Consider the following 26758-nt stretch of genomic DNA (forward strand, 5'->3'; position numbering starts at 1 on the left):
GATGGGATGGGACGGGACGGGACGGGACGGGACGGGATGGGATGGGATGGGGCAGGAGATGACCCCGAGGGAGGGGACACCCTGAGGGCCAGGACAGGACCTCTGGGCTCCCCCAGAGCTCAGTGGTGGTACATCCCTGCAGGGAACAAGGGAGCTGTGGGCGTSTCCTTCCTTTTCAACGGGACCTCCTTTGGCTTTGTCAACTGCCACCTGGCCTCAGGCAGCGAGAAGACCCACAGGTGACACAGGGACGGGGAGGATGGGGCTGCCCCGGGGCAGGTGGGTGTCTCAGGGGAGCCCTGAGTGGCTGTGGGGCTGCCCCTGTCCCCAGCAGGGTGAGGTGTCCCCAGAGTGGCTCACACAGTGCTGCCATCCCCCTCCACAGGCGTAACCAGAACTACAGTGACATCCTGCACTCCCTGGCCCTGGGGGACAAACGTCTGGGGGGCTTCGACCTCACCCTGCGCTTCACCCACCTCTTCTGGTTCGGGGACCTCAACTACCGCCTGGACATGGACGTGCAGGTGGGACCCCACAGGGGCCACGCTGGGGACAGGGGGGGAGAGGAGCCCTGGGGTCACTGTCCCTTCTTCTGGTACAGGACATCCTCACCCATGTAGTCAAGAAGGAGTTTCAAACCCTCCTGGCTCTCGACCAGCTTAACCTGGAGCGGGAGAAGAACAAGGTGTTCCTGCGGTTCAGTGAGTGTGGGGACAAGGGCGCTGCTCCTCCTGCTGAGACAATGGCACCAGGGACCCCACAGCCTCCCCTGTGTCACCTCCAGCCACCTCGGGGGTCCCCTGTCCTGGCACAGCCCTGCACAAAGTGCTCAGAGCCTGAGCTTTGGGTGTGTGCCACGTCAGGGGTGGCTCCATCAGCGTGAGCCTCCTGAAGGGACCAGRACACCCCATGGGGACAGGCAGGGACCCCCATGCCACCTGAGTGTCTTGATTCCAGGTGAAGGGGACATCTCCTTCCCACCCACGTACCGCTACGAGCGGGGCACCCGGGATACCTACGTGTGGCAGAAGTCCAAACCCACSGGGGTGAGTTCCAGGAGCTTCCCTGTCCAAGGAGGACATCTCTGGGGACAGGGACAGCAGGGTGCCACAGTTCCATTAGCCTGTTCCCTCCCAAAATGGGAGGAGAAAACTCASTTTTTGGGGTGCTGGGATGCTCTTCTGGGCTGGGGGAGCCAGACTCGAGAGGCCACTGTCGAGAACCAGTCGCTTTCCCCCTTTCTAGATGCGGATCAATGTCCCCTCGTGGTGTGACCGCATCCTGTGGAAGTCACACCCTGAGACCCACGTGGTCTGTAACACCTACGGTGAGTGAGACCCTGGGGACAGAGCAGCAGGGGGTGGCCAGCACTGCCCAGGACACCGGGGCTTTGGGACTGTCCCCAGCTGCCTCTCCTGCCACACAGGCTGCACCGATGACATCGTGACCAGYGACCACTCGCCCGTCTTTGCCACCTTCGAGGTGGGAGTGACGTCGCAGTTCGTGCCCAAGGAGGGTAAGGGCTGGGGTCTGTCACCCCCTGGGCCCGGTTTGGGGTGAGCCCCAGCACGCTCTGAGCTGGCAGGACCTGCCCGCAGCTCCTGGYTCCAGCCCCGAGGCGCTGGCCTGCATCGAGTGGGAGAGCATCGAGGTGATCCTGAAAACCACGAGCCGCAGCAAGTGCTACATCGAGTTCCACTCCTACTGCCTGGAGGGTGAGGGGGTGCCCGGGTGCTGGGGGTGGCTGTGGGGCTGAGCCGGCCTGGCTGGAGCTGTGGCCCCCTCTGTCCTGCACAGAGATGCAGCGGAGCGGGGAGAACACCCTCCAGAACTGTGACATCCCTGGATTCCTCAAGCTGAGCTGGTCCTCCAAGCATCTGCCTGTGGTGCGCCGCCCTGGAGCATCCTCATCCCTCCTCTTCCCCATTCCTCTATACCCTGAACCCCAAGGGGGGCTGGAGCTGCCGCCACCCCCCAGCGCAGAGCCACCCTATGCTCCCCACCCTGCAGCAGCTCCCCTGAGCACCCCCTCTCTGTGCACAGCTGCACCCCATCCTGCCCGACCTGGAGTACCTGGGGGACCAGCACCTGCTCCTCAGCATCAAGGGCGTGGAGAGCTGCGAGTCCTACGGTACGTGGGGATGGTGGCACCACGGAGGCGYGGGGGTGCCAAGCGCAGCCCCCCAGGTAACAAACAGGCGGCTGGGTGTGAGGTTTGGCAGCTGGAGCTCGGCACACACCCTGCTCCGGGTGCCGCCCCACACGGGGGGTTCCCGTGCCCCCCGCGCCCCGGAGCTGACGCTGTGCCCGCAGGTGAGTGCTGCCTCGCCCTGAGGTCAGCCATCGGCACCACGGCCCAGCAGTTCGAGACCTTCCTGTTCCACCGCGGGGAGGAGACGGGCTCCGTGCGCGGCTGGATGCGGGTCCGGGTCCCCCGGGGCCGGTGCGGCACCCGCGAGAGGCTCTACGGTAACGGCGGCGTCCCGCAGCCCCCTCCCTGTGCCCTGGGACACCTTGGGCAGCATCGCCCCCCTGGCTCCGGGCCCTGGGGTGAGGCCAGACCTCGGTGCCTTTGCAGAGTGGATCAGCTTCGAGGAGGAGGAGGATGCCGAGCCGGCGGCAGACACCCCGATGTGCCCCAAGCCAGCCCCGCAGCGCCTCAGGTACCCCGGGTGGGCTCAGCCCTGCCGGAGCCCCACGGCCAAGGGATGCTGAACCTTTTCCTCTCCGTGCTCCGCAGGAGCCGCCCCCGCAGCCTCCCGGAGCCGACCGCGGGCTACACCAACCCCGCTTACTTCATCTTCGAGGGTGTCCCCAACGCGCGGGTCCCGGYCCCCGGAGAAGCCCCCACCAAGCCCGCAGAGGGTCCGGCCGGGGGTCAGCGGCGCTGGAGCCCCCCTGGGCCGCGTGTGCCGTTGTCCTCCGAGGAGGAGCCGCGGGGTGGCCGGCCCCGCTGTGGGCCACCGAGCCCATCCCCTGGGCACCCACGCAGCCCGCCCCGCGGGGGCCACCACAAGAGACCCAAATCGGCCATCCTGACGAGGGACACGGCGGCGCTGGGCGACTGCTCGCTGTGTGTGGCCACCCACCCGAGCCAGCCGGACCAGGTGTCACCGCAGTGCAGGGGGGACAGGCAGGAGGTGCCACTGCGCCAGAGCCACCACGCCCTGCAGCCGCCGCCGCGGCCCTGCCGGGAGGTGCCGAGGCCRCCGGGGAAATGGGGAGCGCCGGGGGGTTCGGAGCTGGAGGCTCAGCCCCCTCCGCCAGCCGAGCCGCAGCCTGCCAGGATGTAGCGACATCCTGTGCCCATCCTGTGCCCACCCTGTGCTCCCTCCAGCCCGGCTCGGACGGTGTTCCATCAGGATTTTCCCTTCAGGACAGCCCCCGAGGCTGCTGCGCTGGTTCCCGACGGGATTCCCTTTGCTGTCACCGGCCAGAATAAAGCGTCAGGGACCGGGTGCGTGTTTGCACATCTGGTTCTGTGCGAGGGCCGCGAGGGAAGGAATCGAGTCAGGGGGGGAAGACACCGGCTCCCGGCGTGCTGGATGCTCCAGGGCATTGCCCCGGGCTTCCCCTGCTCCACGGGAATCCTGCACGCCCCAAGCCTGGAGGCTGCCCTTGCCCATCGCAAAACTGACGGRTGTCACAGCCCGTGACCCGCCCGCTCTGCCCGGCACAGGGAGCGGGRCACCTCCCCAAAGTCACCCGGCAGTGTCGCGGCTGTCCGCCACGCGAGGTGGCCCCGGTGCTGGGGACACGATGCCCGGACTGGCCTCAAGGTGGCAGTGGCCACCTTTGTCCTGAGGATTGCCCTGCAGGGCTGGGGGCCAGCGGGCACTGCGGGACCCAGAGGGGCAAGGGGGCTGCCCTGGGGCGGGAAAGGGGCCAGGGGCTCAAGGGATGGGGGCTATGACCCTCGTGGGTGAGGGATGATTATCCCCACGAGTGAGGGGCCGTGGTCCCCGTGGGCAGAGGGACACAACCCACGGATGAGGGATTATGGACCTTGTGGGCGAGTGACCGTGGTCCCCGTGCGTGGAGGGATGTGGTCGCCATGGGCAGAGGGACACGGTGCCCAAGGATGAGGGGCTGTGCCCTCGTGGTTGAGGGGGCGTGGTTCTCCTGGGGAAAGGGCTGTGACCTCATGGGAGAGGCCAGCATGCCCCATATCCCGGGGCTGCAGGTGGCCCAAAACCTGCGAGGGCAGGAGAGGGATGGGAGCACAGTGGGGCCGAGCCCTGCGGCAGCTCCTGCCTCCGCCTCSGCCCGCCTCCAGCCCTGCCTTCCCCGGGCACTTTGCTCCCGGCCGCGGGAAGCGGGAGCGGGCACACTCGGCACGGCAGGGCACGGCCAGGGCTGCCCGCAGCCCCCCGGCATGGCCCCGTTCCGCGTGGGGAACAGGAGCTCCCCGTGGGGGCCCCACTCCTGAGAGCCGCCCAGGTGTGCAGGTGAGCCGGGACCTGTCACCTSTTTGGTGACAGCYGGGACAGCCCCTGTTTGGTGACAGCCGGGACAGCCCCTGTTTGGTGACAGCCGGGACAGCCCTGCCATGGTCACGCAGTCCCAACAGGGCTCCGGGGGCGAAGGGCAGAGCTGGGACCTGCAGGGCTGGGTGGGTGCGGGGTGGGGGTCAACCAGTCCTCACCATCCCTCCACCATCCCCAAATCCCTCCGTACATCCTSCTCCTTAACATGCCACCTCTTTCCTCTGTCACSGAGAGCCTTCATCCTTCCCAGTGTRGCCCCCTCCTCTCCCTTCACCCTCCYCTGCATCCCCCAAATCTCTGTCTCCTCACGGTGAGATTCTGCCCTGGTGCTGTCACTGACACCGTGGGCTCCTGCCCATTCCCAGCGAGGGGGGGACAGGGACAGCCCGGCCAAGGGTGGAAGGGAACCCTCACCCCCACCATGCCCAGGGTCACCTCAGGCCAGAGGATGGGGTGGACAGCGAGGGAAACRCCCGACCTCACTGGTGTCCCCGGGGAGGTGTCCCGGCAGAGCGTGCCTTGGCTGCTCTTCCAGGGAAGGGAAGGATTGGAATTAGGTCACATCCCCTTGTGCCGGGGCTTTGGCTGCACCAACCACGTGGCGATTAGGGACAAGGGTCCTTCTGCAGGATGTTTTGCATAATTTCCCCTTGTTTTGCAATTTCCAAGGGCTTAGGAGAGGAGAAAAGCCCTGTTTTTCCCGTGCTCCAGCAGCAGCCGGTCCCAGGCTCACCCATCCCTTGGCAGCTGCTCCAAAATCTGCTCTTGCCTGCCCTCTCCGAGCTCCTGCCTGCTGCTCCATCATCCCCAGCACCACAATTCCCATCCTGTCCCACTTTGGCAGGACTTTGGCTCCGTGGCACAGTCTGCTYTGGTGTTGTCCTGCTCATCAGTGCCTTTCCAACACCTCCACAAAACCCCATGGCTGGGGGATCCCACAGATCCCACAGGGAACGGTGCTGCCAGCGGGGCCAAAGGCCAGTCCTGGCCGGGCACATCTGCAGGACCAGGAGCCAGGGAAAAGCTGCCATTCCTGTGGCCAAGGGCATCACGTGCCCCCAGCGTGTGGCCCCAAGGCTGGTCCCTCCCCCTTCCTGCTGGCCCCTGGCTATTGCTGTGTTTTCCAGGACCTCTCTCTGTTTCCTGGGGAACACGAGGGGCACCATCCCTGGGACATGTGCCTGCCACCCCAGCATTCCTTGTGCATCCACAAAATGGGCAGAACAGGAGTGGGCATCACCTCCCCTGCTCCAAGTCCTCTTCCTGCAGCACCTTCCATCCCCCTGCTCCACCATTCTTCCCCTGCAGTGCCTTCCATCTCCTGCTCCAACAGTCAGTCCTGACTCTCGGCTTACACCTTGATTCCTCTTCAAAAGCCCACAGCCAAAGGCAGTTTTGCTCGGAATGTCAGCAAAGAATGGGAATGGGGCTGGTGGTGATGTATCCTCAGGCTGGTGGACTGATGGGATTCAATAATTTCAACCACTGACTTTGGTTGTGACTGAGAAAGCAGGAACCCTGTGGGGATATAACTTGCCAAATGTCATCTTCTGCATTTGTGTTTTTCGGTGGTTATCCTCAAAGGAATGTGCTTGGGAATGGTTAAATCCTGCTGCTGACTGTGCTGCCAGAAGCTGGGTYCCCGTGCTCTCCTCTGAGCAGTTCAGCACTCCACAACTGTTTAGGATTTTTCCTTGTGTATTTCTCACACTTGATTATTCATTTTTATCTGCTGTCTTCCCCATATCTTAATTGTTTGGTGGACTATGTCATCGACWCTGATTTTGGAATCTGAACCTGCAGCAGCTCCGCTCTGGTCAGGCTCAAGGCTTTGTGCTCCCTTGCAYTTAGAGGCTGGAAGATGAAACCAAATCTGCTGGTCCCTCGTGTCCTCAGCAGCTTGGGGACACATGGCTRTGGGGCCAGGACCACCACTGGCACCTCTTTCAAGCTGAGGTTTTCCTACCACCTGCTTTCCCTCCTGGTTCTGCGAAAACAAACCAAGTTCTCCTCAMTGTTAATGTTTGATCAGGACCTGCCTGTTGCTCTCTGAACTCGTCCCTGCAATAAAGGCGGGAGCTGTGGCGGGCCAGGAGCCGCAGGGTGTTGGATGTGGGCCCGGAGCTCAGCCCGCAACTCAAACAGAGCCCCGGGAGTGCGGCTGGAGGGGCCTGGCCCCGCTGTCCCATCTGCCTGCTGAGTCATTTATGAGCATCTCTGTCAACCCTGGGTGTCTGTCCAGGCAGGGCGTGGCAGGGATGATCCCATGGACACACCCTACAGGACACTCCTRCCGGGAGCAGCCTGCACATCTTCACAGCCCACGGAATCAGAAGGGGGATGATGAGGGAGCCAAGGGATGAAGGAACCAGAGAGGATGTGTCCTTCCTCCTCGTAGCAYCAGTTCCAGCTAACAGGCATCCCTGAGCCCTCTTCCACCCATCACCTCCTGAGTGAGCTCTGGACAAAAGGAACTGGAGATGCTCCAGCATTCTCTCCATCAAATACGGTTTTGGCTACACGCTCATCTCCAGCAGCAGCACAGCAGCTCCTGCTCCCAGGTTACTCATCCAAACATCCATCCTCCATTGAAGGAATCGTTTCACCAGGGATGGTGCAGGGTGTGGAGAGGTCAAGGCACAGGCAGCCCTCACCGGTCCTTTGCTGGACACCATGGTGGTGGCAGAAGCTCCCTTTTCCCTCTGAACTTTGACACCTTGTCCTCAGGCCGATTTCCCAGGAGGACACAGATCCCAGCCTTTGATCCTAACACCGTGCAGGAGGGACTGTCCTGCCTGCCTTGTGAACTCGCTCTGCCTCAAGCTGGGACTTTGCTCAGCAGCTCCTCTCCACGGGGCTCAGCTCATCCCTCCCCGATGGAGAACACCCTGCAGCCGGCGGCTCCTCGCTGTCCGGGGACATCTCTCCCAAAGGCTCCTTTAACAGCCCCCCYAGGATTTCTCTGGGCTGCAGCATGCCCCCAGACAATCCTTTCTTCTGCCGCCTTTCTTGTCCCAAGGAGCCCTCGGGGAGCAGCGGCATTGTCAGGATGGTGCCAATTAGGCTGAGGCAGCTTCCAAGAGGCTGTGCTGGCCGCGGCCCGGGGGCTGCTGGTGCTCATCAAGGTCTCATTGTTCRGCTGTTCATTGGTCATTGGTTTCACCATTCGTGGGGCTCTGTCCCCGGAGTGGGGACTCTGTCCCCKGCACCCTCCTGGCTCTGCGCGGCATGTCCCTGCACTGCCTCAAAGGGATGATTAATGAGTGATTAATGAGTGTTTAATGCCTGTCAGTGCAGGGGCTGCAGAGGGGAGGCTTTGCCGAGCTGTCCCCGCCCCGGGCTCCCCACAAAACCCGAACGCGCGAGCTGAGAAAARCCAGAGAACCATCAAAGTGGCTGGAGCTCCTGGAGGGGGAGAAAATCTGGCAGCTTTGGCTCCTGTCCACGCTTTGTGCCTGACAATGGTCGGGAGCAGTGACTGATGTGCTTTTCTGAACTGCTCCCTAGGTCTGGCTGGCAGAACATGGCCACTCCAGTGAGGACGTTCCCACTTGCCCCGTGGACACCGACACCATCTCCGTGGCCGGGAGGGAACACCACGACAGCGCCCGAGGCCAAGTGCGTCTTCAACGAGGAGTTCAAGTTCATCCTGCTGCCCGTCTCCTACGGCATCGTCTTCGTGGTGGGGCTGCCCCTCAACTCCTGGGCCCTGTGGGTGTTCATCTCCAGGATGAGGCCCTGGAACGCCACCACCACCTACATGGTCAACCTGGCTCTGTCGGACACGCTCTACGTGCTGTCCCTGCCCACGCTGGTCTATTACTACGCCGACCGGAACAATTGGCCCTTTGGGACGGGGCTGTGCAAGATCGTGAGGTTCCTCTTCTACGCCAACCTCTACAGCAGCATCCTGTTCCTCACGTGCATCAGCGTGCACCGCTACATGGGCATCTGCCACCCCATCCGCTCCCTCAAGTGGGTGAAGACCAAGCACGCCCGCATCATCTGCGTGGCCGCCTGGCTCGTGGTCACCATCTGCCTCATCCCCAACCTCATCTTCGTCACCACCAGCTCCAAGGGCAACATCACCCTGTGCCACGACACCACCAGGCCCGAGGAGTTCGACCACTACGTGCACTACAGCTCCTCCGTCATGACCCTGCTCTTCGGGGTGCCCTTCCTGGTCATCGTCCTGTGCTACTGCCTGATGGCCAAGCGGCTCTGCAAGTCCAGCTTCTCCAGCCCCGGCCTCCGSATGCCCTCCTACAAGAGGCGCTCCATCAAGATGATCATCGTGGTGCTCRTCGTCTTCGCCATCTGCTTCGTGCCCTTCCACATCACCCGCACCCTCTAYTACACCTCCCGCTACTTCCAGGCTGACTGCCGGACCCTCAACATCATCAACTTCACCTACAAGATCACGCGGCCCCTGGCCAGCATCAACAGCTGCCTCGACCCCATCCTCTACTTCATGGCCGGGGACAAGTACCGGGGGCGGCTGCGCCGGGGGGCTGCCCAGCGCCTCCGGCCCGTGCCCACCCTGGACCTGGCCCTGGTGTCACCCTTCACAGACACCGTCACGGACGGCAGCCACATCGCCAGCGTCACCCGAGGGACGGGGACCGCGCGGRGCGGGGCTGGCTGCTGAGCAGGTTCCATAAGCTCAGCCCTGGGCTCCAGGAGCTGCTGCCCCTCAGGGCTCTGTGTGGACACTCCCAGGTGCCCTGACCTGAGCTGTCCCTGCCCAGCCCTGCAGGGCTGAGGGCTGGAGGCCACGGGCTTGTCCCAGCCCTGCCCTGGGATGCCARTGGGAGGAGGGTGCTTGTGCTGGTCAGGGCAGGAGGGTCGCCAGGCACTCATGGGAATGGGAAAGACACTGAGGAGGATATTTCGGGGCAGCAGGCTGGTGTTTCCCATCCTGGGGACACATGGGACTGACAAGTGACTGAAGAGAAGGGACACTGGTGCCTCCCCAGGCAGGCACAGCTCTTCCCAGTGACTCAACGGTGACATGCAGGGACCAGACTGAACCTGGGGCCAGAGCCCATGCCAGGCAGGTTCTCAGAGATGTCCCTGTCACAGTGCTGGCCTKGGCAGAGGGGGAGGGACATGGCTTGGGGTGCTCTCTGCCCATCACCCCCAATAAAGYCCCTTCCCCTCTCTACACTCAGGCCTGTTTCTCCCTGCAGCAGAGAGAAGACAGACAAGACACTCACCYCCACCCCAGAGAAAATCCACTGGGGTAGGTCCGGAGGGATGAGCCGGAGCTCCTGTGGTGACGGGAAGGTTCTTGGGAATTTCCCTTTATGGGTGTTTGCTCCTCAAATGTTTACCCAGCCCTGTTGTTTGACCAAGTGCCTGCGCAGAGCAGTGCTCTGAGATTGATATCAGTGCTGTTGACTCTCCCACACCAGCCTGGCAGGAACGGGACAGGGACAGGGCTGTCCCCACACAGGGGGCCCCAGGAGTGGCYGTTCCCATTGCTCCCTGCCAGTTCATGCCTAAGAAAGGGGCACCAGGAGCATCATTGGGGTGTCACCACCCAGTCACAGCACTGGTCACACACAGCCACATCCCACAGGAGCTGGTCAGGGGAAGGAGAGGGCCCCAGGGATGGTGATCCCAGCCCCACATCCCCATCCCACCAGASAGCCCCTCACTCACCACTGAGCCGAGAGCAGAGAGCAGGAGAATTCCCTCCTGAGCCCAGTTAAACCAGTAAGGGCTGTCCCTCGCCTCCCATTATATCCAAAATGGTCCAGCTGCATCTGGGAGCTGCCCCTGAGCTGTGTGAGGGCTCTGCCAAGCACAGCCYCAGCTGGAGATGGGATTGCCAGGGAGGGGACACACTGGGTGACAGGGACACCCACATGGGCAGTGCAAGGGTACGGACACAGCGCTGCCAATCCCAACCTCCRGAACACACACAGACAGGAGTAGGGAGGTTGGAAACCTGTATTGGGTATGGAGGTGGCAGGAAAGGCTCCACCAAGGCCACATAGTCCTGGCTCAGGCCATTTCCACATGTCCCCAAGTCCAAGAGTGACCCCCTTCCACCCCAGGGTGGGCTGTCCCCCCAGGCTGGTCCCACTTGCCATCAGGATGACACCCCAAAGACCCCATGTCAATCCCTCCTCCCATGACACCCCCTCCCTCAGCTTGTGGTGACCTGGTTATCCCAGGGGGACCGTGCCCATTGCTGGCCCCAGCCCCACACCAGCCCCTGCAGGGGACAGCTGTGTCACCCACAGCCCCTCCAAACCCCTTGCAAGGGGGAGCCTTCCCCAATCTCCCCCTCGCTTCCCCCTCTCCTCCCACCTCCTGCTCAGTCAGAGGAGCAGAGGGCTGGAGTGGGGACTGTCCCCYGCATGTCCCTCATGCCAGGCTGGCTGAAATCCCCCTGCAAGAGCCCTCCTGAGCCAGGCGGTGGCCGGCGCCGGTGACACTCAGAGGATGTGCAGCTCGTCTGACTCCGACAGCCCATACTTGGTCTTGTTCTCGTTGAAGAGCTTGAGGAGGGCTCGGATGTAGAGCTCGTGGTACCGATCCACCAGCTCCCGGCTGGGGTTCTCCACCCTGGGCACCGCCACCGGCTCCCCCACTGCCGGCAGGAAACGGGGTCAGGATGGTGGGGACACAACCTGGGAGGTGCCTTCTAGCACCATCCACTGTGGGGTGTCCCCTGTACCCCCACCGCGGGCACTGCCACTGGCTCCCCCACTGCCGGCAGGGAACGGGGTAAGGATTGTAGGGACACACTCAGCTTGGTGGGGACACAACACAGGAGGTGCCTTCTAGCACTATCCACTGTGGGGTGTCCCCTGTACCCCCACCGCGGGCACTGCCACTGGCTCCCCCACTGCCAGCAGGGGATGGGGTCAGGATTGTGGGGACACACTCAGCTTGGTGGGGACACAACCCAGGAGGTGCCTTTCATCACCACCCACCGTGGGGTGTCCCCTGTACCCCCACCCTGGGTCCCGCCGCTCACCCACGGTGGTGATGGGTCTGGAGTAGGGCAGGAAGCCGCGGGACTGGCTGGAGGTGAGGCCTCGGCCGTAGAACAGGCAGGGAGCGAAGCCCATCATCTTCTGGAAGCGCCGCTGGATGCTCCTCATCCAGCTGCCCTCCTCAAACACCACCTGGCGGAAAAGGTCGTTCTCCCCAAAGGAGAAGGATGGGACGAGGAAAGCCCTGCGGAGGGGACACGGTGAGTGGTGACGGGGTGCTGGGGACCCCCAGGAYCGCCGGGGGTGGCCGTGCTGGTGACCCAACCGTGACCCACCCGTGCCGCAGGGCCATGCGGACGAAGCCCTTGCGGTTCTTGAGGATGAGCGTGGTGACRCCGGGCCGGCAGGACAGCGACTCGGCCGCGCCGCCGATGACGATGGCCACCGCGTTGCCGGTGCCCTTCTGGGACAGCAGGTACSCGATGGCGCGGCGGGTCACCGGGCACAGCCCTGCGGCGGGACGGAGCACCGGGGMTGTGACACTGCAGTGCCCGGAGACCCGACAGGGATCCCCGAGGGACACCCCGAGTGATGGCACCTGGAGGGACCGGGGCAAGGACAGCGCAAGGGCTCCCTCTGCTGCGGGCAGGGCTGGGAAAGGTGCGGGGGACAGCGGCGAGGGCAGGGCGGGGACAAGGGACAGGCAGGGTGCGGGCAGGGTGGAGACAAGGTGCGGGTACGGTGAAGGTGGAGTTCAGGGAAGGTGCGGGCAGGGTGAAGGTGGAGTTCAGGGAAGGTGCGGGCAGGGTGAAGGTGGAGTTCAGGGAAGGTGCGGGCAGGGTGAAGGTGGAGTTCAGGAAAGGTGCGGGCAGGGTGAAGGTGGAGTTCAGGAAAGGTGCGGGCAGGGTGCGAGGTGTGGTGCAGCTGAAGCAGGGCGCAGGAAAGGCACCATCCCTGCCCTGCGTGCCCCAGGGAGCACCGTCACTCCTCAGAGGGACAGCGCATCGCTCCCGTGTTCCCTCAGAGGGATCAGGGCCCCTCTGCCCGGGGCACTGCGGGCACAGCCGGGCAGCAGCGGGGCGGGCAAGGGCTGGGGGCAGCCCCAGCAGGGCTGGGCAGGGCAGGCACCGCTCACCCCCACTCATCAGGTATTCCCGGAACACGGGCAGGCGAAAGTTTCCGGCCAGCGTGGTGAGGAAGGAGCGGATGCCCGGGAACAGCTCCTCGAAGCCCGTGGAGCCCGTGATGAAGTTGCAGAAGGCGCCGACGCAGAGGATGCCGTGCGGGTGGGAGCCGATGATGTAGTTGTGGCTGGGGGACAGGTCGTGTGTCTTCACCAGCTGCGGGGACAAAACGGGTCACGGCGACCTGACGGTGGCACCTCTTTTTGGGTGGTTCCAGCCCGTCCCGGCGCCGTACCTTCACCGGGAAATAATCCCGAAAGTGCTTCCACACGGTCCATCGCCGCAGGCACGGCAGCCTCCTGCCACCTGCAAAGCCCACGGGAGATGATGCCCAGCCCACCCCGGAGGGCAGCAGGATCCACGGAAATCTCCGCACGGACCTGCTGCATCCCTCTTCCCACCGCGGTGCTGATGATGTGGGAGCGGAGGGAGGAGCAGGGGGGATGTGTTGTTGGGAGGGACCTGGAGAAAGGGGGACCCCGCCCCCCATTTTGCTGCACAGCTGGGGGAAGTGGGGACCCGGCCACCTCACCTTTCTCCGGTGTGTCCCAGTCACAGATGATCCAGGCCAGGTAGAGCACGGGAATGAGCCAGAGGCTGGTGAAGAGCAGGTAGATGAGGAGCAGGAGGCTGACAGTTCCTGCGGGAGCCGGGCAGGGGGTCAGCGGGTGTGCGGCCCCCTCGGGCCCCCCGCAGCCCCCTACTCACTCACCCAGCAGCAGAAAGCTGAGCACCCACTGCAGCACGGCCAGGAKCTGGAGCACGGAGCGCACATCGCGCTGCGAGGGCCAGGGCACGGCTAGCAGCGTCCTCAGGGCAGTCTGGATGCTGGCCCGGCTGCCTGCGGGGAGGGGGATGCGGTCACCCTAGAATAGCGCGGCTCCTACACGGGCTGGGCCACCGGGGAGCACCCAGGGCTGCGGGCGGGAGGTGGGATGGGAGGGATGAGCAGTCGAGGGAGGAGGAATGGGATGGGATGGGGATGCTGATCCCCAGGGAGCTGTGCACCATGCCAGGAGGTGGCCCTGGRCAATCAGGGCTGTCCCCAGAGCAGGGAGCACCTGAGCTCCCCCAAACCCCAAAGCCCCATGCACCAGCGGGGCCGAGAGCAGCAGCACATCCCGCTCCATGCCCAKCTCCAAAGGACCATTCCTGTGCCCTCCTTGGGGTGCTCGGGTTCACAGGAGATTTGGGATTTGCTCCACTGGCACAGCAGGAAGGCACCACCCCCAGCAAATGCCAAGGCCAGCAGCAAGGCCGAGCCAGGGTGGCTGGGGGTGGCCATCCCGCTCTGTCCCCACAGGGACACGCCGGCAGCGCAGCCACTCCGCTCCCCCYGCCACCCCTTCCCTCCAGCCGACCTTGGTGAACCATTAACCTCCCCGGCTGGGAGCCAGGATCCAAACTCCAGGCACGGCCCCATCCCTGCTCCCCGAAACGGGCCCGAGGTGCCGGGCCTGCCAGCGCAGCGCTCCTGGCCAAAGGTCCCCCATGCMGAGACCACCCCAGAGAGCCACCCCAGAGTCACAAGAGCCTTGTTTTCTTGGGAAAACAGCCCCAAAATCTGCATGCTGGCCAGAAAGATGATCAGGGGGACACAGGAGCAGCCCTGTCCCGGTGGCTCCCCAAGCCAGGGATCCTCGGGTCAGAGAAGAACTACCAGCCCCTGGATCAGGAAGCTCAATCAGTTCAGTTCTTCCCAGCTCAATCCAAACCCGGAATGGGACAAGTGAGATAAACACTGGAGCCATCTCTGGCCCCCAGTCTGGGGSACTTTTGCAGTGGGGAATTTTTGTCCCTTTCTCTCGTGCAGCGTGCTGGGCTCTGAGCGATCTCTTCCACCTATCCCACACATCCTAAATCCCAGCCCCCTGCAGAACACACTCCCTTCTTTTCCCCAGGGAAGACACAGAGCTCTTCCCAGCAAACTTGTGCCCACCAAGCAGTTGCTTTTTAACATCCTTTTCCCAGCTCTCATTCCACAAACTCCATCAATGTCCAGACCACAGACAACAGAGAACACCCCAGGGCTTTGCTGCCAGCCCTGTCCACAGCAACAGGAGCCTACACAAAYGCAACATWTGGAATTTGTAGGAGCATCTTGTGKGTARCATTCCCAGATGTCRCCTSAAATCCCATCCCTGTGGAGCRACTGTGTGTTTTCCTGGGRAGTTATCCCCAAATCGYTCCCAACACCCCCTTTCTCCTCAGCACCCCCAAGCAACCACCAGCTCCTCACCTTGCTGGAGAATCAGAAACCATCCCCACCCGTTTTGGGAATCTCTTACCACTGAGATTTTTGGAGTAGGCTGCAATGATGGTTTTCATGGCGGCAGGAGCTCCGTGGTGCCGTGGGTGGGTGGAAAAGTGCATTTGGCAATCAGAGGGCGTTGGGTTGTGTATCCAGAGGCTTTAACCAGGTGACGCGAGGGACAGAGGCCCTGCCGAGGGGAGGGGACCTGCTCCAGCTGGGATTAGGAGCACACAGAGGAGCTGGTGGTCCCTGGAAGGGTCACAGGGAGGGTGAAGAGCTGCTGCCATGACGGGCGGTTGCTGCTCCTTGGAAAATCCCCACTGCTGGTGCTGGCAGGGGCTGAATTCCACTGGAAAAGGTCCTGCTGCATTCCCCTGGGAATGGTACCGTCCATGCTGGGGGTATGTCCCAAACACTGCCATGTGACAGCCCCAGAGCCACCCAAAAGTGTCATCCCAAAGCTCCACAGCCACCACAGCATTCCCACCTCTTCCAGCCCTGGGATGAGCACTCTGCCTCTTGCCCAGGAAGCCTGGACCACTGTCCGGAGAGGATTGGGGGAAAAAATGACAAGAAAGGGCAAAAGGAGCAGCACAGAGTCAGCACTGAGGTATGGCTTCAGGCCAACAGCCCAAGGAACRGTGAGAATCCACAGGGAATAAAGCCCTGAAGCTACTTCTCAGGATCCAGCTCTCCAGAGGTGCTCCTAGGAACTGCCCGTGTAGGAACGGGGTGAACACACCTGCAGGATTGTAGTGGCAAAGTAAGAAATGTTTCCTGGGAGATTTGGAACCCACAAACCCCTCTCGTGAATTGTAGGGACTCAGTAGCTGAGAGAAAGGACCACATTCCCTGCAGGTTTCCTGGATGTGGACCATTTCCAAGGACAGGGATTGCTGCATGGAAAACAGCTCTCCTGCAGCCCAGCTGTGCCCAAATCCTGCTATTGGGAAGGAAAACCCCAAAACCATTTCAGAGTCCCACTGTCCCAGGATAAGGAAGCACCATGGAGGTGACACCAAGTGCCAGCCGTGCTTTGCTTTTCCACCCCAGTATTTGGAATCCCATATATATTATATTCCCATATATATAATATATATAATACATAATACGTGTAATATATTACAAGAGGGTCTGGGATTCACCCTCTGGAAAAGTCTGGGATGAATAGCAAGGGRATTTCACAGCAAGAACCAGGCAACACAAAGAGAGTTTATTTTGCTTAAAATAGAGAGGAAAAAAAAAATAAATACATCCACCCACAAGGCAAAGAGCAGTTTCCAAATCCATGGAGCTCCCCTTGGAGGCTGCCTCCRCCTGGGAGGGCAGAGGGAGCTTGACCCTCATGGAGCTGCCCCTCAGAGCTCTGGGGCACCCCCAAAACAATGAGCACCCCCAGTCTGACATGGAATGCCAACCAAAGCCAGGGGGCACGTGTTCTCCTGCGATCCAAGGCTCCCAGGGAATTCCTGGCTGCTCCATCTATGTACATTGTATTCCCTCCTCCCTCTCCAGGTTGTTCTCCCAGGATCTCCTGCTGGCAGCCAGAGCWTCAGCCCATGTTGTGCCTGTTGCCGTAGCCCCGGGGGTGTGTGTCCTTCCAGTCATCCCAGTTCCGAGCTCTCTGAAGAGCTTCCTCATCATCCTCCTCCTCCTTTTTCTCCTGCTGCTGTTTCTGCAATTCCTCATCAACTGCACCTGCTGGAGGGGAGGGACAGGGAGGAGATCCAAGTTCTTCAAAGCCCTGCTGGGAGCTGGGCTTGCCAAACAGCAGGAGTGAGAATCATGGAATGGGCAGGGCTGGAAGGGATCTTAAAGCCCATCCAGTGCCACCTTCCATTATCYCAGGTTATTCCAAGCCCCATCCAACCTGGCCTTGGACACACCAAGCACAAACCCAGCTGTTTTCCTAATAAAGCTTGGATTCTTCCATAGTCAGGCCTGTTCCATASCCTGCACACATTCCTGTTCACCCACTCCCTCAAGAGGCTTCCCAAATCCCCTGTTCCTATCTCTGTTCCATACCTGAAGCCCTTTGTGGGGCGGACACAACTCCCTGCCTCCGGCGCTGCTCGTACCAGTCATCCACAGTCATGGTGGGCAGCCCGGGATAGCCAGCTCCAAAAACCCTGCAGTGGGACAAAACCAGCCAAAAACAGGCAATGAAACCCCCTGGAATGAGCAGGAAACAGGCAGAACGCACAGGGCTGTTCCATGATTCAATCTGTGCTAAGGATATAAGGATGACACAAGGAGGGCTCGAGGAAGGTTTTGGGGTGACCCAGTTATGATCTTCCCATGSCTGAGGGGAAGATGGGATAGTGCCTGGAGTGGCAGGAATGACGGGGAATGGCTCCCCACTGCCAGAGGGCAGAGTTAGATGGGGTATTGGGAAGGAATTCTTCCCTGGGAGAGTGGTAAAATACTGGCACAGGCTGCCCAGAGAAGCTGTGGCTGCCCCATCCCTGGAAGTGTCCAAGGCCAGGCCTTGGAGCAACCTGGGATAGGGAATGTGTCCCTAGGACACCCCTGGGAACTGAAGCAGATGCAAGAAAAGCTCAGTACAAATCGTGTCCCAAGCATGACAGGAAATCTGGTTCCTATCCCATTTTGTGCTTCAGAATTTCACCAGGTGGTAAAATTCCTGCAAGGATTTCAGGGTGCCACAAACTCAGGTRCAGACACGAAGGCACCACCGGGATWTCTGCACCTGATGGAATATTTAGGCCTGACATGAGAGCCCTGCCCCTAAGTGTGGTTGGATAATCCCAATCCCTACCTGGCCTGAGCAGCATCCCGGGTGAGGATGAAGGGTTTCATTGGAGCTCTGGCTGGCCGGGAAGGGCCGTGGGCTCCTGCTGAAGCCTGGGGATGCAAACAACAGTCACCAAGGAGTTGTGGGGATGAGGATTCCCCCTCTTTTTTCCACTCCAAAGTTATTCAAAATCTTGTAGAGGAACAACATCTCAGCTGTCAAATCAGTGGATGTCCACTAGGGCATCAGTGGATGCCCCTGGATTGTCTATCCTGGGGCATCTCTAATTTCCAAATTCAAGTGTTCTGCAGAATTTGGGATCTGCAGAACCCAGGAAAAGCTTTTGCACAGCCCAGCTCAGCTCTGATATTCCAAACTTCAGCATTCCACAGGCTGGGATTGCTAGCAATGCGAGGCAGCAGAGCCCACACAAAACTCAGAATTCAGAATGAAGCAAACCCCATCAGCTCATGCTGTGACCAAGCTCAATTCTAACCGGGAAAACACAGAATAAAACCCCAACTCTGCCAATGAATTCCTCTGGGATTCACCCCCCCATGCCCATCCCACAGCACCCAGATCCCAGGACAGCTCCTCACCTGCCGGGCTGCATCCCTGCTCCTGAGGATCACCAGCTCCTGGTCGATGCTGTCAATCTCCTCCAGGCTGGTGCCGATCCATTTCTGGATCTGGAGGATGTAAAACTCCCGGATCTGCTCCTCATCTGCTGTCCCGCTCTCCACAGAGCTGCTCATGGAGGCCAATTTGTTCTCCAGCTCCTTCTTCTGTTTGTATCTGGCTCAAACACAGCAAAAATCAGATCATGGAATTATTTTTCTCCAGCCCAGCCCAGCCCTGGTTGTCTTTACCACCCTTTCTAAGAGGTTCAGCACAATTTCATGCAGGTTGTGCTGGTTCCTGTTGGAATTTCAGCTTCTCCTGTCTGTTAAAAGCAGGTGTCAGATGAAATTAAATTCGATTTTATTCTTTTCCTAAACATTGAGGAATTCTTGGAAATTATGAAGCCTTCCTGGTAAAATAAGAAAGGCTGGAAACATCAGGCTCCTGGAGAAAGTAGGACTGAGAAACTCAACTGGTTTGAGTTCATTCCATGTCACACAAACAGAATAAAACACTTTTCCAGCTTCTATCTCAGGTGGTTTTGGGTGTGCAGGTGTTTTTTTAAATATAATTTTGGCTTTTTGGAGTTTTTGACCTATTCAGGAATTAGTTATTAAAGGGAAAAACTCCCTATATAATAATCTTCCATGGTAAATTTATTTTTACTTTCTCAGGAATTAGTTATTAAAGGGGAAGCTACTCCTATAAAACACTTCCAAATGAAATCCTTGTGTTCCCCCTTCCCTCAGTTTTTGTCACCTGAACAATGAGCAATAAGAACCAAGAAATTTTTGGGAGCTGAGAGGACAAGGAGCATAAAAGAGTAACTCTAAAATAGAAACCTTTCCCAATTAGAATATAATTCATATTTTGCTCTCTGGTTTTCTATCCAATTTAAGCAGGTCCAGCCTAATGTGGGCCTTTTAGTCCTGCTACAACGAGTAACTCAGTGGCCAAAATCCCAACCAAAGCACCTCTTTTTCAAACTCTAATGAGCCCAGTAGTAGGAAACTTCCAGTTTGGAAGTTTTTATGCGGTCAGCAATGATTAAAGAACTAATGATAAGGTTATTAAAGAGCTAATTATAAGTTTTTGAGCAGTTTTTTCTCAGAGACCAAAAACTGGAGACACAAATGCCCCACCCCAGCCCAACCCACTACATAATGGGCTGCACCTCTTCAAATGAGCATTTTATAATCAAACCATTCCAATGCCCAGGGAAGCTCTTCCCTGTCCAACCCTGCACTGCCTGAGCCTCCTGCTCCTCCCAGACTCACTCCCAAAGCCCTTCCCAGTGCACACAGAGCCCACCTTTCAATTTTGGCTGTCCTGCTCATGGCCATGGCCATCAGGTTGGGCTGGGCAGGGTCGCGGGGGGTCGGGGGGGCCCCAGCTCCCTCCTCGCTGGAGGTGCTGGGGGGCAGCTGGAAAGATCCCAGCCCGTAGTTCCTGCAGAGCTTGAGGAAGCGCAGGAAATGCTCCCGGGCGGTCTCCAGGTGCTCCATTCTCCTGCTCAGGTCCACCTGTTTCAGCGTCAGGGCACCCAGCAGTGCCGGCAGCAGCATAAATTTCAGATCGGCCGAGGCGACTTCCTCCAGTTCTTCATTCTCACTGTAAGGGAGAGACCGGGGAGTCCGGGAAAAGGAATGGGATGGGAAAGGGGTTGGAGTCATCTTGTGAGGGGCGGCTGAGGGAGCTGGAGGGGCTCAGCCTGGAGAAAATTAGGCTCTGGGGGGACCTTGTGGTTCTGCACAATTCCCTGACAGGAGAGGGCAGCCGAGGGGTCGGGCTCTGCTCCCAGGGAACAGGGACAGGGCAAGAGCGAGGGGAGATTCAGGTTGGACAGCAGAAGGATTTTCTCCACGGAAGGGGTGATCAGGCATTGGAAGGGGATGCCCAGGGAGGTTTGGAGTGCCCATTCCTAGAGGTGTCCAAGGAATGCCTGGACGTGACACTCAGTACTCTGGGTTGGATCAGTCACAAGTTGGACTCGATGGTGTTGGGGATCTTTTCCAACCCCAGTGATTCCGAGATTCTGTCCCGTTCTCGCTCCACCTCTGCCCTGCCCGGGGACCCTTCCTGTCCCCCTCCGACGAGTCCCCAGCGCTCACCTGAACAGCTCCAGCTGCGCCACCATGGCCGCCGCCCGCCGCAGCGCGTCCAGCGCCTGCCGCACCTTCTCCTGCACGGCCGGGGCTCCGGAGGACGGCTCGGTGCTGGCCTCCAGCTCGTCCCAGAGCCGCCGTCCCAACGCCAGCAGCTCCGCCAGCCGGGGGCCGTCCGCGCCCGCCTCCGCCATCATGGGCCGGGAACGGCTCCACCGCCACTTCCGGCGCGTTCCGGAGCGACCGTACCCGCCCCGACCGCCATCTTGGGGAGGTCATTGCCATAGCCACAGCATGCGGCGCCATCTGGGGAAGGTCACCGTAACTGACACTGGGTGCCATCTTGAGGAGGTCGCTGCTATGGCAACAACGGGCGCCGTCTCGGGGAGGGCACCGGCACCGCCGGCACCGCCATGTTGGTGAGGGCAGGCTGAGGGGCAGCGGCCCCGGTGGGTGCTGTGATGGCCCCGGTGGGTGCCGTGATAGCCCCGCGGCCGTGGAGTCCCCGGAACCCCGCGGCGGGTGGGCACAGCGGGCAAGCGCGGCTCGGCGGGGCCGGGGGCACTCACAGACCCCCAGTGCGCCCACACTTTTCCCTGCCAGGTCCTGCCTGGCGCACCGGCCTGCACAGGTCCTGGCAGGGAGCGCTGTGATGGAGTCTGGGGAACTGGGGAAAAATGAGGATAATTGGATAAATTGGAAGACAACATCCATTTCCTCCCTGCATAAAAGGGGTACACAGTGGGGATCCTTGACAGTGAAGTTCTGGATGTCAATAAACATCAATTTATTTGTTTCAGCACAGCACCTTCCCATTCTCTTCTCTATTCTTTCTACAGTACAGATGGGACATGCATCTTTCTCCTTTCTTTTTAATTCATGTCACTCCTAGAATATCTAAAATTCAACCAGCCTCAGGCAGGTTAGGGTTAAATCTATGCTTTTAGGAACAGGTTATTTCCCTTAGAAACACAGGTGAGTGACCTGGCTGTCAGCAAAGTATGGATGTAGTAACTCTACTACTGATCATTACTCCTGAGTAATTCAGCCTTTGAAGATGACTCAGTTTACAATTTATTCTGTTTGTTTCCTTCATGCCTGTGCCAGATTGTGCAATAAATCATTATTCACGGAGCCCCAGGAGTGCTGTGGGTGCTCAGAACCTGTCTGGCTCCAAGTCTGGGCTGATGGGATGAACTCCAGAGTGTTCAGGGCCACCTCAGTGTCTGCCCTGTGGAGGAGAGAGTCTGGAGGCTCCCTCCCCTCTGGAATGTGTGCCCAGCCTGGGAGAAGGTAAATCCTTCCATGTGAGGCTGGGGAGGCTCTGGAATGGAATTCCCAGAGAAGCTGTGGCTGCCCCATCCCTGGGAGTGTCCAAGGCCAGGTTGGACAGGGCTTAGAGCACCCTGGGATAGGGGAAGGTGACCCTGCCCATGGCAGGGAACGGAACAAGATGGGCTTTAAAGTCCCCAAACCATCCCAGGATTCCATGATCCCAAGGGATGGAGAGCTGCTCCCCCTCTGAACCCCCCACAACCCCTGCCAGACCTGACCTTCCAGTGACACCCAAAATCCCTCAGGCTGCCACTGGTTCCCCCTGAGGTCTTATGGCTCTTACTCACCCTGTTTGTCCCTGTCCCTCGGCTGAAGATCCCCACACGGACAATCCCTGTCTTTGTTTGTCATCCTCAGAGCACCACGATGCTGCTGAACACCCCGGGAATAAAGGAGAACAGAGAGGGAAGGGTTTTTCCTTAAATACCGGCCCTTACTCATGTGTGTGTCGCGTGGTGTGATGGGGCACGGACCAACCATCCCAAAGGTCACAGCAACATCCCCCAAATATTCCCAGAAGCGCAATATGGACGGGGCTTGGAGCAACCTGGGCTCATGGGAGGTTCCCTACCCGTACCAGGGGGTGGAACTGGATGAGATTTAAGGTCCCTCCAACCCAAATAATTCCAGGATTTCCCGATTCTGTGAGATGTTGATCCACAGCTGAGCCCCAGAATGGCTTTTCTCCTCCTTCTGGCTCAGCCCTGTGAGCAGCACAAAGAAAAAACCAGGTGCAGGTCCTGACCCACATTCCAGTGGGAGCTGCAATCCTGGGCTGTGCAGAAGAAATATCCCAAAATATCAATAGTTAATTACCCACAGGTTGTTGCCCTTGCTCAGATTGTTCTCCTGGAATGAGTTACGCAGAGTCCCGCAATGAATAAGGAAATAAAAATAAATAAGTCAGTGTTTTAACAGCAAAATCAAAAGAATCCATGAAAATAACTGACTTTGCTGCACAAGTTTGACCAGCAACAAATAATCGCGTTCACGCTGACATTACTCCCTTAAAACCTAAATCCCTTTAAAAATTCCCGCTGCATCCCCTGGCCCCCTGTTCCTGGGAGATGCTGCCAGCCCTGCAGGTCTCACATCCCCGCTAATTCCAGGTGTGGGTCCGGATTCCCGCAGCTCCCACCGAGAGCGTTGTCACCGAGCTGTCACCCCCTGCCAGCCTGACCCTTTGCACTCTCCAGCTAATTCCAGCGCTTTCCCGTTTCCCGGCTGCAGGGTGACCCCTCCAGCCTTTTCCCAGCTCTTCCCTGTCGGGCTTGGAGTCAAGGAGGGAGAGGAGGGGTGGGTTCTGCATATTCAGCACTTGACCCTGCCTTTTCCCAGGCAGAAATTCCAACGGGACCTCTCTAGGAGGGATTCCGACAGCTCCCCTGGGCATTCCTTGCTATTGTGGCTCCTCTCCTCTCCCCCAGGCGATGTGTGTTTGTAGTTACCAAATGCAAATCACATTTCCCACCCTCCTGGCTGGAGTTCTCACTCCACAAGATCCTTCCCGTTTTGGTTTTTTGGGGTTTTTTTTTCCCTCTCACCAGCTCGTTTTGCAATGCTCGGAGTTCGCAGCCCCTCCCGATGTCACCTCCCTGTGATCTGGGATGGAGAAAAGGCATTGAAGCAATGCTAATTAAATACCTGCATCCCTCCGGACACAGAAACTGTGGCTGTTTTGCAGCTGAAACTCCTTTTTCTGAGGAATGCCGGGCACTGACCCCTAATTGCATTTTAAAAGGAAAACTCGAGACAACTTTTGTCCTTGGGCAGCCGCGGTTTTCCAGGCGCTCCGGGAAGGGAGGTGGCAGCAGGCAGAGTCTGTCAATGGCACATTAACAGCTGATAACCAGGGGTAACTCACTCCTGGCGCTCCCCGAACTCGGGATCCTCTCGAGTCACCCCCCAATCCTTCCCTGCTCGCACAGAAACCTGGAGCACATTAAGGGGAGGGGATGTTTTACAAGGAAAGCTCGTGAATTGATTCCGTGAGCCAGCAGAGACCGTTAAAAATGATGGAATGGATGTGGAGATGAGTAATCGTCCAGCTGGGCTCGGGCTGAGCGCGGCCAACTCCAATCAATGGGAACCAAAAATAAAGCGGAGCTGCTGGAGCCTCCAGGCAGGAATCCACCCTGGAGGATTCCCATCCCATTTACCTGTCCTCCTGGAGTCTCTCCAGCACCTTTGGACTCACCCTTTCTCTCCAGAGGCTGCACAAGCAGGAATCTCATCCCATCCAAGGATTTGGACAGATTCTGCTCTAAGGGAAATGTGGGAGCCCTCATCCCTGGCTCCCAACCCCTTGCTGTTCACACACAACCTTGGCTAGCCCAGCCCACATTCCCAAGGATCAGAAAATAACTCTGGACTGCTGCACTTTCCAGCACCAGCCCTGAATCCCAGGCAGCCAGTTCCCAGGCAGCTGGAGACCTGAGGAAGCAGGGGATAAAACTGGAGCTGAGGCTTGCAGGGGTCTGTAATTTAAGGCAAATCTGAGCCTGTGAGAAGCAGAAAGAGTTAAAAGCGAGCTGGTGCTCAGCTACATGTAAGGAAAAGTGGTGGGCTTTATGGGGTCCGGGCTTTCCTTTCAGCCTCTCCTTCTTCAGGAGCAGCTGGGAGGGAGATGAAGAAAAGATTGTCGTAGAAAACAAGGCACAGGGAGTTATAACATGTTTATTTTAAACACACACACCAGAATACAGGGACTACAGAGACTAAAGGTTCTTTCTTGCTTCCCCAAGGCCCTGTAATTGTGTCCCCCTCTCCAGGCCAGAATTCCAACACACCTGGTCCCGAGGGGTGGAAGGAATGGGCTGAAGGTGTCAGTGGGCCAAAAGAAGGGGCAGGAAGGACAAACCATGAAGATTCCATGTGTTGAGTGGGCTCCCACCTCCAAAACGAGGACAGAAGCTACAGTGATGCCATGGCTGAGGTGTGTTTTTGCCCAGTTTTGGCAGCCCCCAGGCCCTCTCCTGTCCCTGGTGTCTCTGCCCTCATCAGCACCATCTCCATGCATCTCCCTTGGGATGCTGCAAATGCCACTGGAGCAGGGTTTTCCCCTGAGGAGGAACACCCAGCAGAATCCCATTCCCAAAGGAGCTGCCCATGACCCCCTCACCCGTAGCAGCTTTCCATCCCTGCAACCTTCTCCCTGTGGATAACTCTACCCCCTCCCATCCATCACTCCTGCTGTCAGAATCCTCCTGCAAAGGCACAATGGCAGCCCAGGGTCCCCATTCCCCTGGAGAAAGGAACTTGTGCAATGATCAGTGGCTTTTCCCAGCTGGAGGCAGAGGGCTGACCACTGACCAGAGCTCTGGGCTGGAAGGGACTGGATTCCCCAAATCCCTCAGTTTGAGTTTTCCATGCGAGGCCAGGCTTCCTGCACAGCCTCCTCCTTGCTGGGAGCATCCCTTGGGATGGGCTCCCGCTGTCCAGCCATGCCTGGACAAACTCTGCTCCTCATTTGCAGACGTGTCTGTCCAGGCTGCGCCGGCAGCGCCTGCACACCACGGAGCAGCACCAGCGGTAGCGGCAGTGGCAGCGCTCCTGCACCTCCTCCGTGTAGGTGTTGTAGCCACGGCCACAGCACAGCAGGTCACAGCTGTCACTGCCCACGGAGTTCCTGTTGCACGGCCTGGGGACAGAGGTGGCAACCTGGGGACCCTGGGCTCTCCCAGAGCTGGTGTGCCCAGAGCAGGAGGCAGCAGGATCATGGAATCGTGGAAGGGTTGGGTTGGAAGGGACCCTAAAGATCATCCAGTGCCACTTCCTGCCATGAGCAGGGACATTTTCTCCTATCCCAGGGTTCTCCAAACCCTGTCCAGCCTGGCCTTGGGCACTCCCAGGGATCCAGGAGCAGCCACAGCTTCTCTGGGCACCCTGTGCCAGGGCCTCCCCACCCTCACAGGGAAGAATTCCTTCCCAATATCCCATCTAAATCAACCTCTCTCCCTTTAATGCCATTCCCCCTTGTCCTGTCCCTCCATCCCTTGTCCCCAGTCCCTCTTCAGCTCTCTTGGAGCCCCTTTAGGTACGGGAAGGGGCTCTGGAGTCTCCCTGGAGCCTTCTCTTCTCCAGGTGAGCACCCCCAACTCTCTCTATCAGAGAGGGGCAGAGTGGCTCCCCTCGGAGCAGCTCCACGTCCTCCTCTGGATTTGTCCCAACAAGTCCATGTCTGCCTTGTGTTGGGGGCCTCAAACCCAGACCCAGCACTGCAGGTAGGGTCTCACAAGGCAGGGATTCTGGGATTCAGGGATTTGGGGATTCAGGGATTTGAGGATTCAGGGCTCTGCTGTAAGCTCACCCCAGCCCATGCACACCAGTTCCCTGGGACACTCAAACCAGCAGTACAGGCACTCCTGGAATCAAAGGCTGAGCTCTTCTTACCTGTCCTGTGTCCCCAGAGAGCCCAGCTGGGGGTTTGGGGTGCAATAGTCGGGAGAGTTGATGAGATAAACCAGATCCATCTCTGTCACAGGCCTGGCATCCCCTTCCTTGGGGATCAGCTGCTTCCTGGGCCCCACGAGCCGGTGGGTCACCCTGAGGGCTGCCAGGTACCTGGATTTGAGGTCAGAGGCAATTTCCCCCAGGTCTGGCAGCCCCTTCCAGCAGGTCCTCACTGAGCAGGAGCCTGAAACTCCGTGGCATTTACACCTGGTATCCAGGGAGTCACGGAGCACCTGCAGAGCACAGGGAAAAGGTGAGATTGTTCCCCCTCAGAGTGACTCCCCAGGACACCCATGGGATGTTCCATGGGATGAAAGAGCTCAGAGCTGAAATAACAGGGCAATCAGGGCTCAGCCCTGCTCCAATCCCATCTAATAGGAACCTGATCCTTAGGGAACTTCCCACCGGAGCTGGCAGCAGGGCTGGAGGCTTCCCAAACCTCACCTGGGGAACAAGGGATGGAAGAACAAGGACCAGATGGGCTGGGGAGCCCAACTGGAATGGGGCAGGGTTGTTCCAGTGAGGAGGGTGGAAAGAAACACTKGGAGTACTGGTGTGAAATGTCAGAATACCTCAAGCTGGCCGGGGGAAGGGTGTGGGATGCCTGGGGAGGGG

General features: G+C 59.2%; 5 protein-coding genes across 6 annotated transcripts in view; 2 read left to right on the plus strand and 3 right to left on the minus strand.

Moving 5' to 3' along the window:
* The window catches only part of LOC130586376 (phosphatidylinositol 3,4,5-trisphosphate 5-phosphatase 2-like), an 8994-nt gene extending 5566 nt beyond the window's left edge, over window positions 1-3428 (plus strand). The window contains exons 14-25 of the mRNA XM_057387165.1: window positions 143-239; window positions 386-524; window positions 602-701; window positions 958-1046; window positions 1246-1327; window positions 1427-1516; window positions 1599-1715; window positions 1798-1886; window positions 2044-2131; window positions 2314-2469; window positions 2579-2663; window positions 2741-3428. Of these exons, the coding sequence (XP_057243148.1) occupies window positions 143-239; window positions 386-524; window positions 602-701; window positions 958-1046; window positions 1246-1327; window positions 1427-1516; window positions 1599-1715; window positions 1798-1886; window positions 2044-2131; window positions 2314-2469; window positions 2579-2663; window positions 2741-3293 (1685 nt within the window). The 3' untranslated portion in view covers window positions 3294-3428. The remainder of the gene's footprint in view (window positions 1-142; window positions 240-385; window positions 525-601; window positions 702-957; window positions 1047-1245; window positions 1328-1426; window positions 1517-1598; window positions 1716-1797; window positions 1887-2043; window positions 2132-2313; window positions 2470-2578; window positions 2664-2740) is intronic.
* Window positions 3429-4300: 872 nt separating this feature from the next.
* Window positions 4301-9653, plus strand: P2RY4 (pyrimidinergic receptor P2Y4). 2 transcript variants are annotated; one of them, XM_057387160.1, is made up of 2 exons: window positions 4301-4448; window positions 7995-9653. In XM_057387160.1, the coding sequence occupies exon 2, from the start codon at window positions 8011-8013 to the stop codon at window positions 9133-9135; it is 1125 nt and encodes a 374-aa protein (XP_057243143.1). In that variant the 5' UTR covers window positions 4301-4448; window positions 7995-8010; the 3' UTR covers window positions 9136-9653. The 2 variants fall into 2 exon arrangements, with proteins under 2 accessions (XP_057243143.1, XP_057243144.1); XM_057387161.1 differs by having other exon boundaries at window positions 4301-4440.
* Window positions 9654-10424: 771 nt separating this feature from the next.
* Window positions 10425-15035, minus strand: LOC130586372 (diacylglycerol O-acyltransferase 2-like). The gene is made up of 8 exons (XM_057387162.1): window positions 14910-15035; window positions 13334-13462; window positions 13154-13261; window positions 12857-12927; window positions 12573-12777; window positions 11773-11947; window positions 11479-11681; window positions 10425-11088 (listed from the first exon to the last, which is right to left on the minus strand). Exons 1-8 carry the CDS (start codon window positions 14992-14994, stop codon window positions 10934-10936), a joined length of 1131 nt encoding a protein of 376 aa, XP_057243145.1. The 5' UTR covers window positions 14995-15035; the 3' UTR covers window positions 10425-10933.
* A 1038-nt stretch (window positions 15036-16073) lies between these two features.
* On the minus strand, window positions 16074-20573 carry IGBP1 (immunoglobulin binding protein 1). The gene is made up of 6 exons (XM_057387163.1): window positions 20363-20573; window positions 19563-19862; window positions 18230-18425; window positions 17655-17740; window positions 16901-17004; window positions 16074-16576 (listed from the first exon to the last, which is right to left on the minus strand). Exons 1-6 carry the CDS (start codon window positions 20551-20553, stop codon window positions 16428-16430), a joined length of 1026 nt encoding a protein of 341 aa, XP_057243146.1. The 5' UTR covers window positions 20554-20573; the 3' UTR covers window positions 16074-16427.
* Window positions 20574-24357: 3784 nt separating this feature from the next.
* LOC130586369 (protein Wnt-11b-like) lies at window positions 24358-26411 on the minus strand (the record flags this gene model as incomplete). The annotated part of the gene is made up of 2 exons (XM_057387158.1): window positions 24358-25331; window positions 26084-26411. Coding segments are annotated over 2 exons (503 nt in total), but the record flags the coding sequence as incomplete, so codon positions are not given.
* Between the last annotated feature and the right edge of the window lie 347 nt (window positions 26412-26758).

Source organism: Malurus melanocephalus, unplaced genomic scaffold, assembly GCF_030028575.1.
Source record: "Malurus melanocephalus ecotype Western Australia unplaced genomic scaffold, MMel_1.1 scaffold_1149, whole genome shotgun sequence".
NCBI lineage: Eukaryota > Metazoa > Chordata > Aves > Passeriformes > Maluridae > Malurus > Malurus melanocephalus.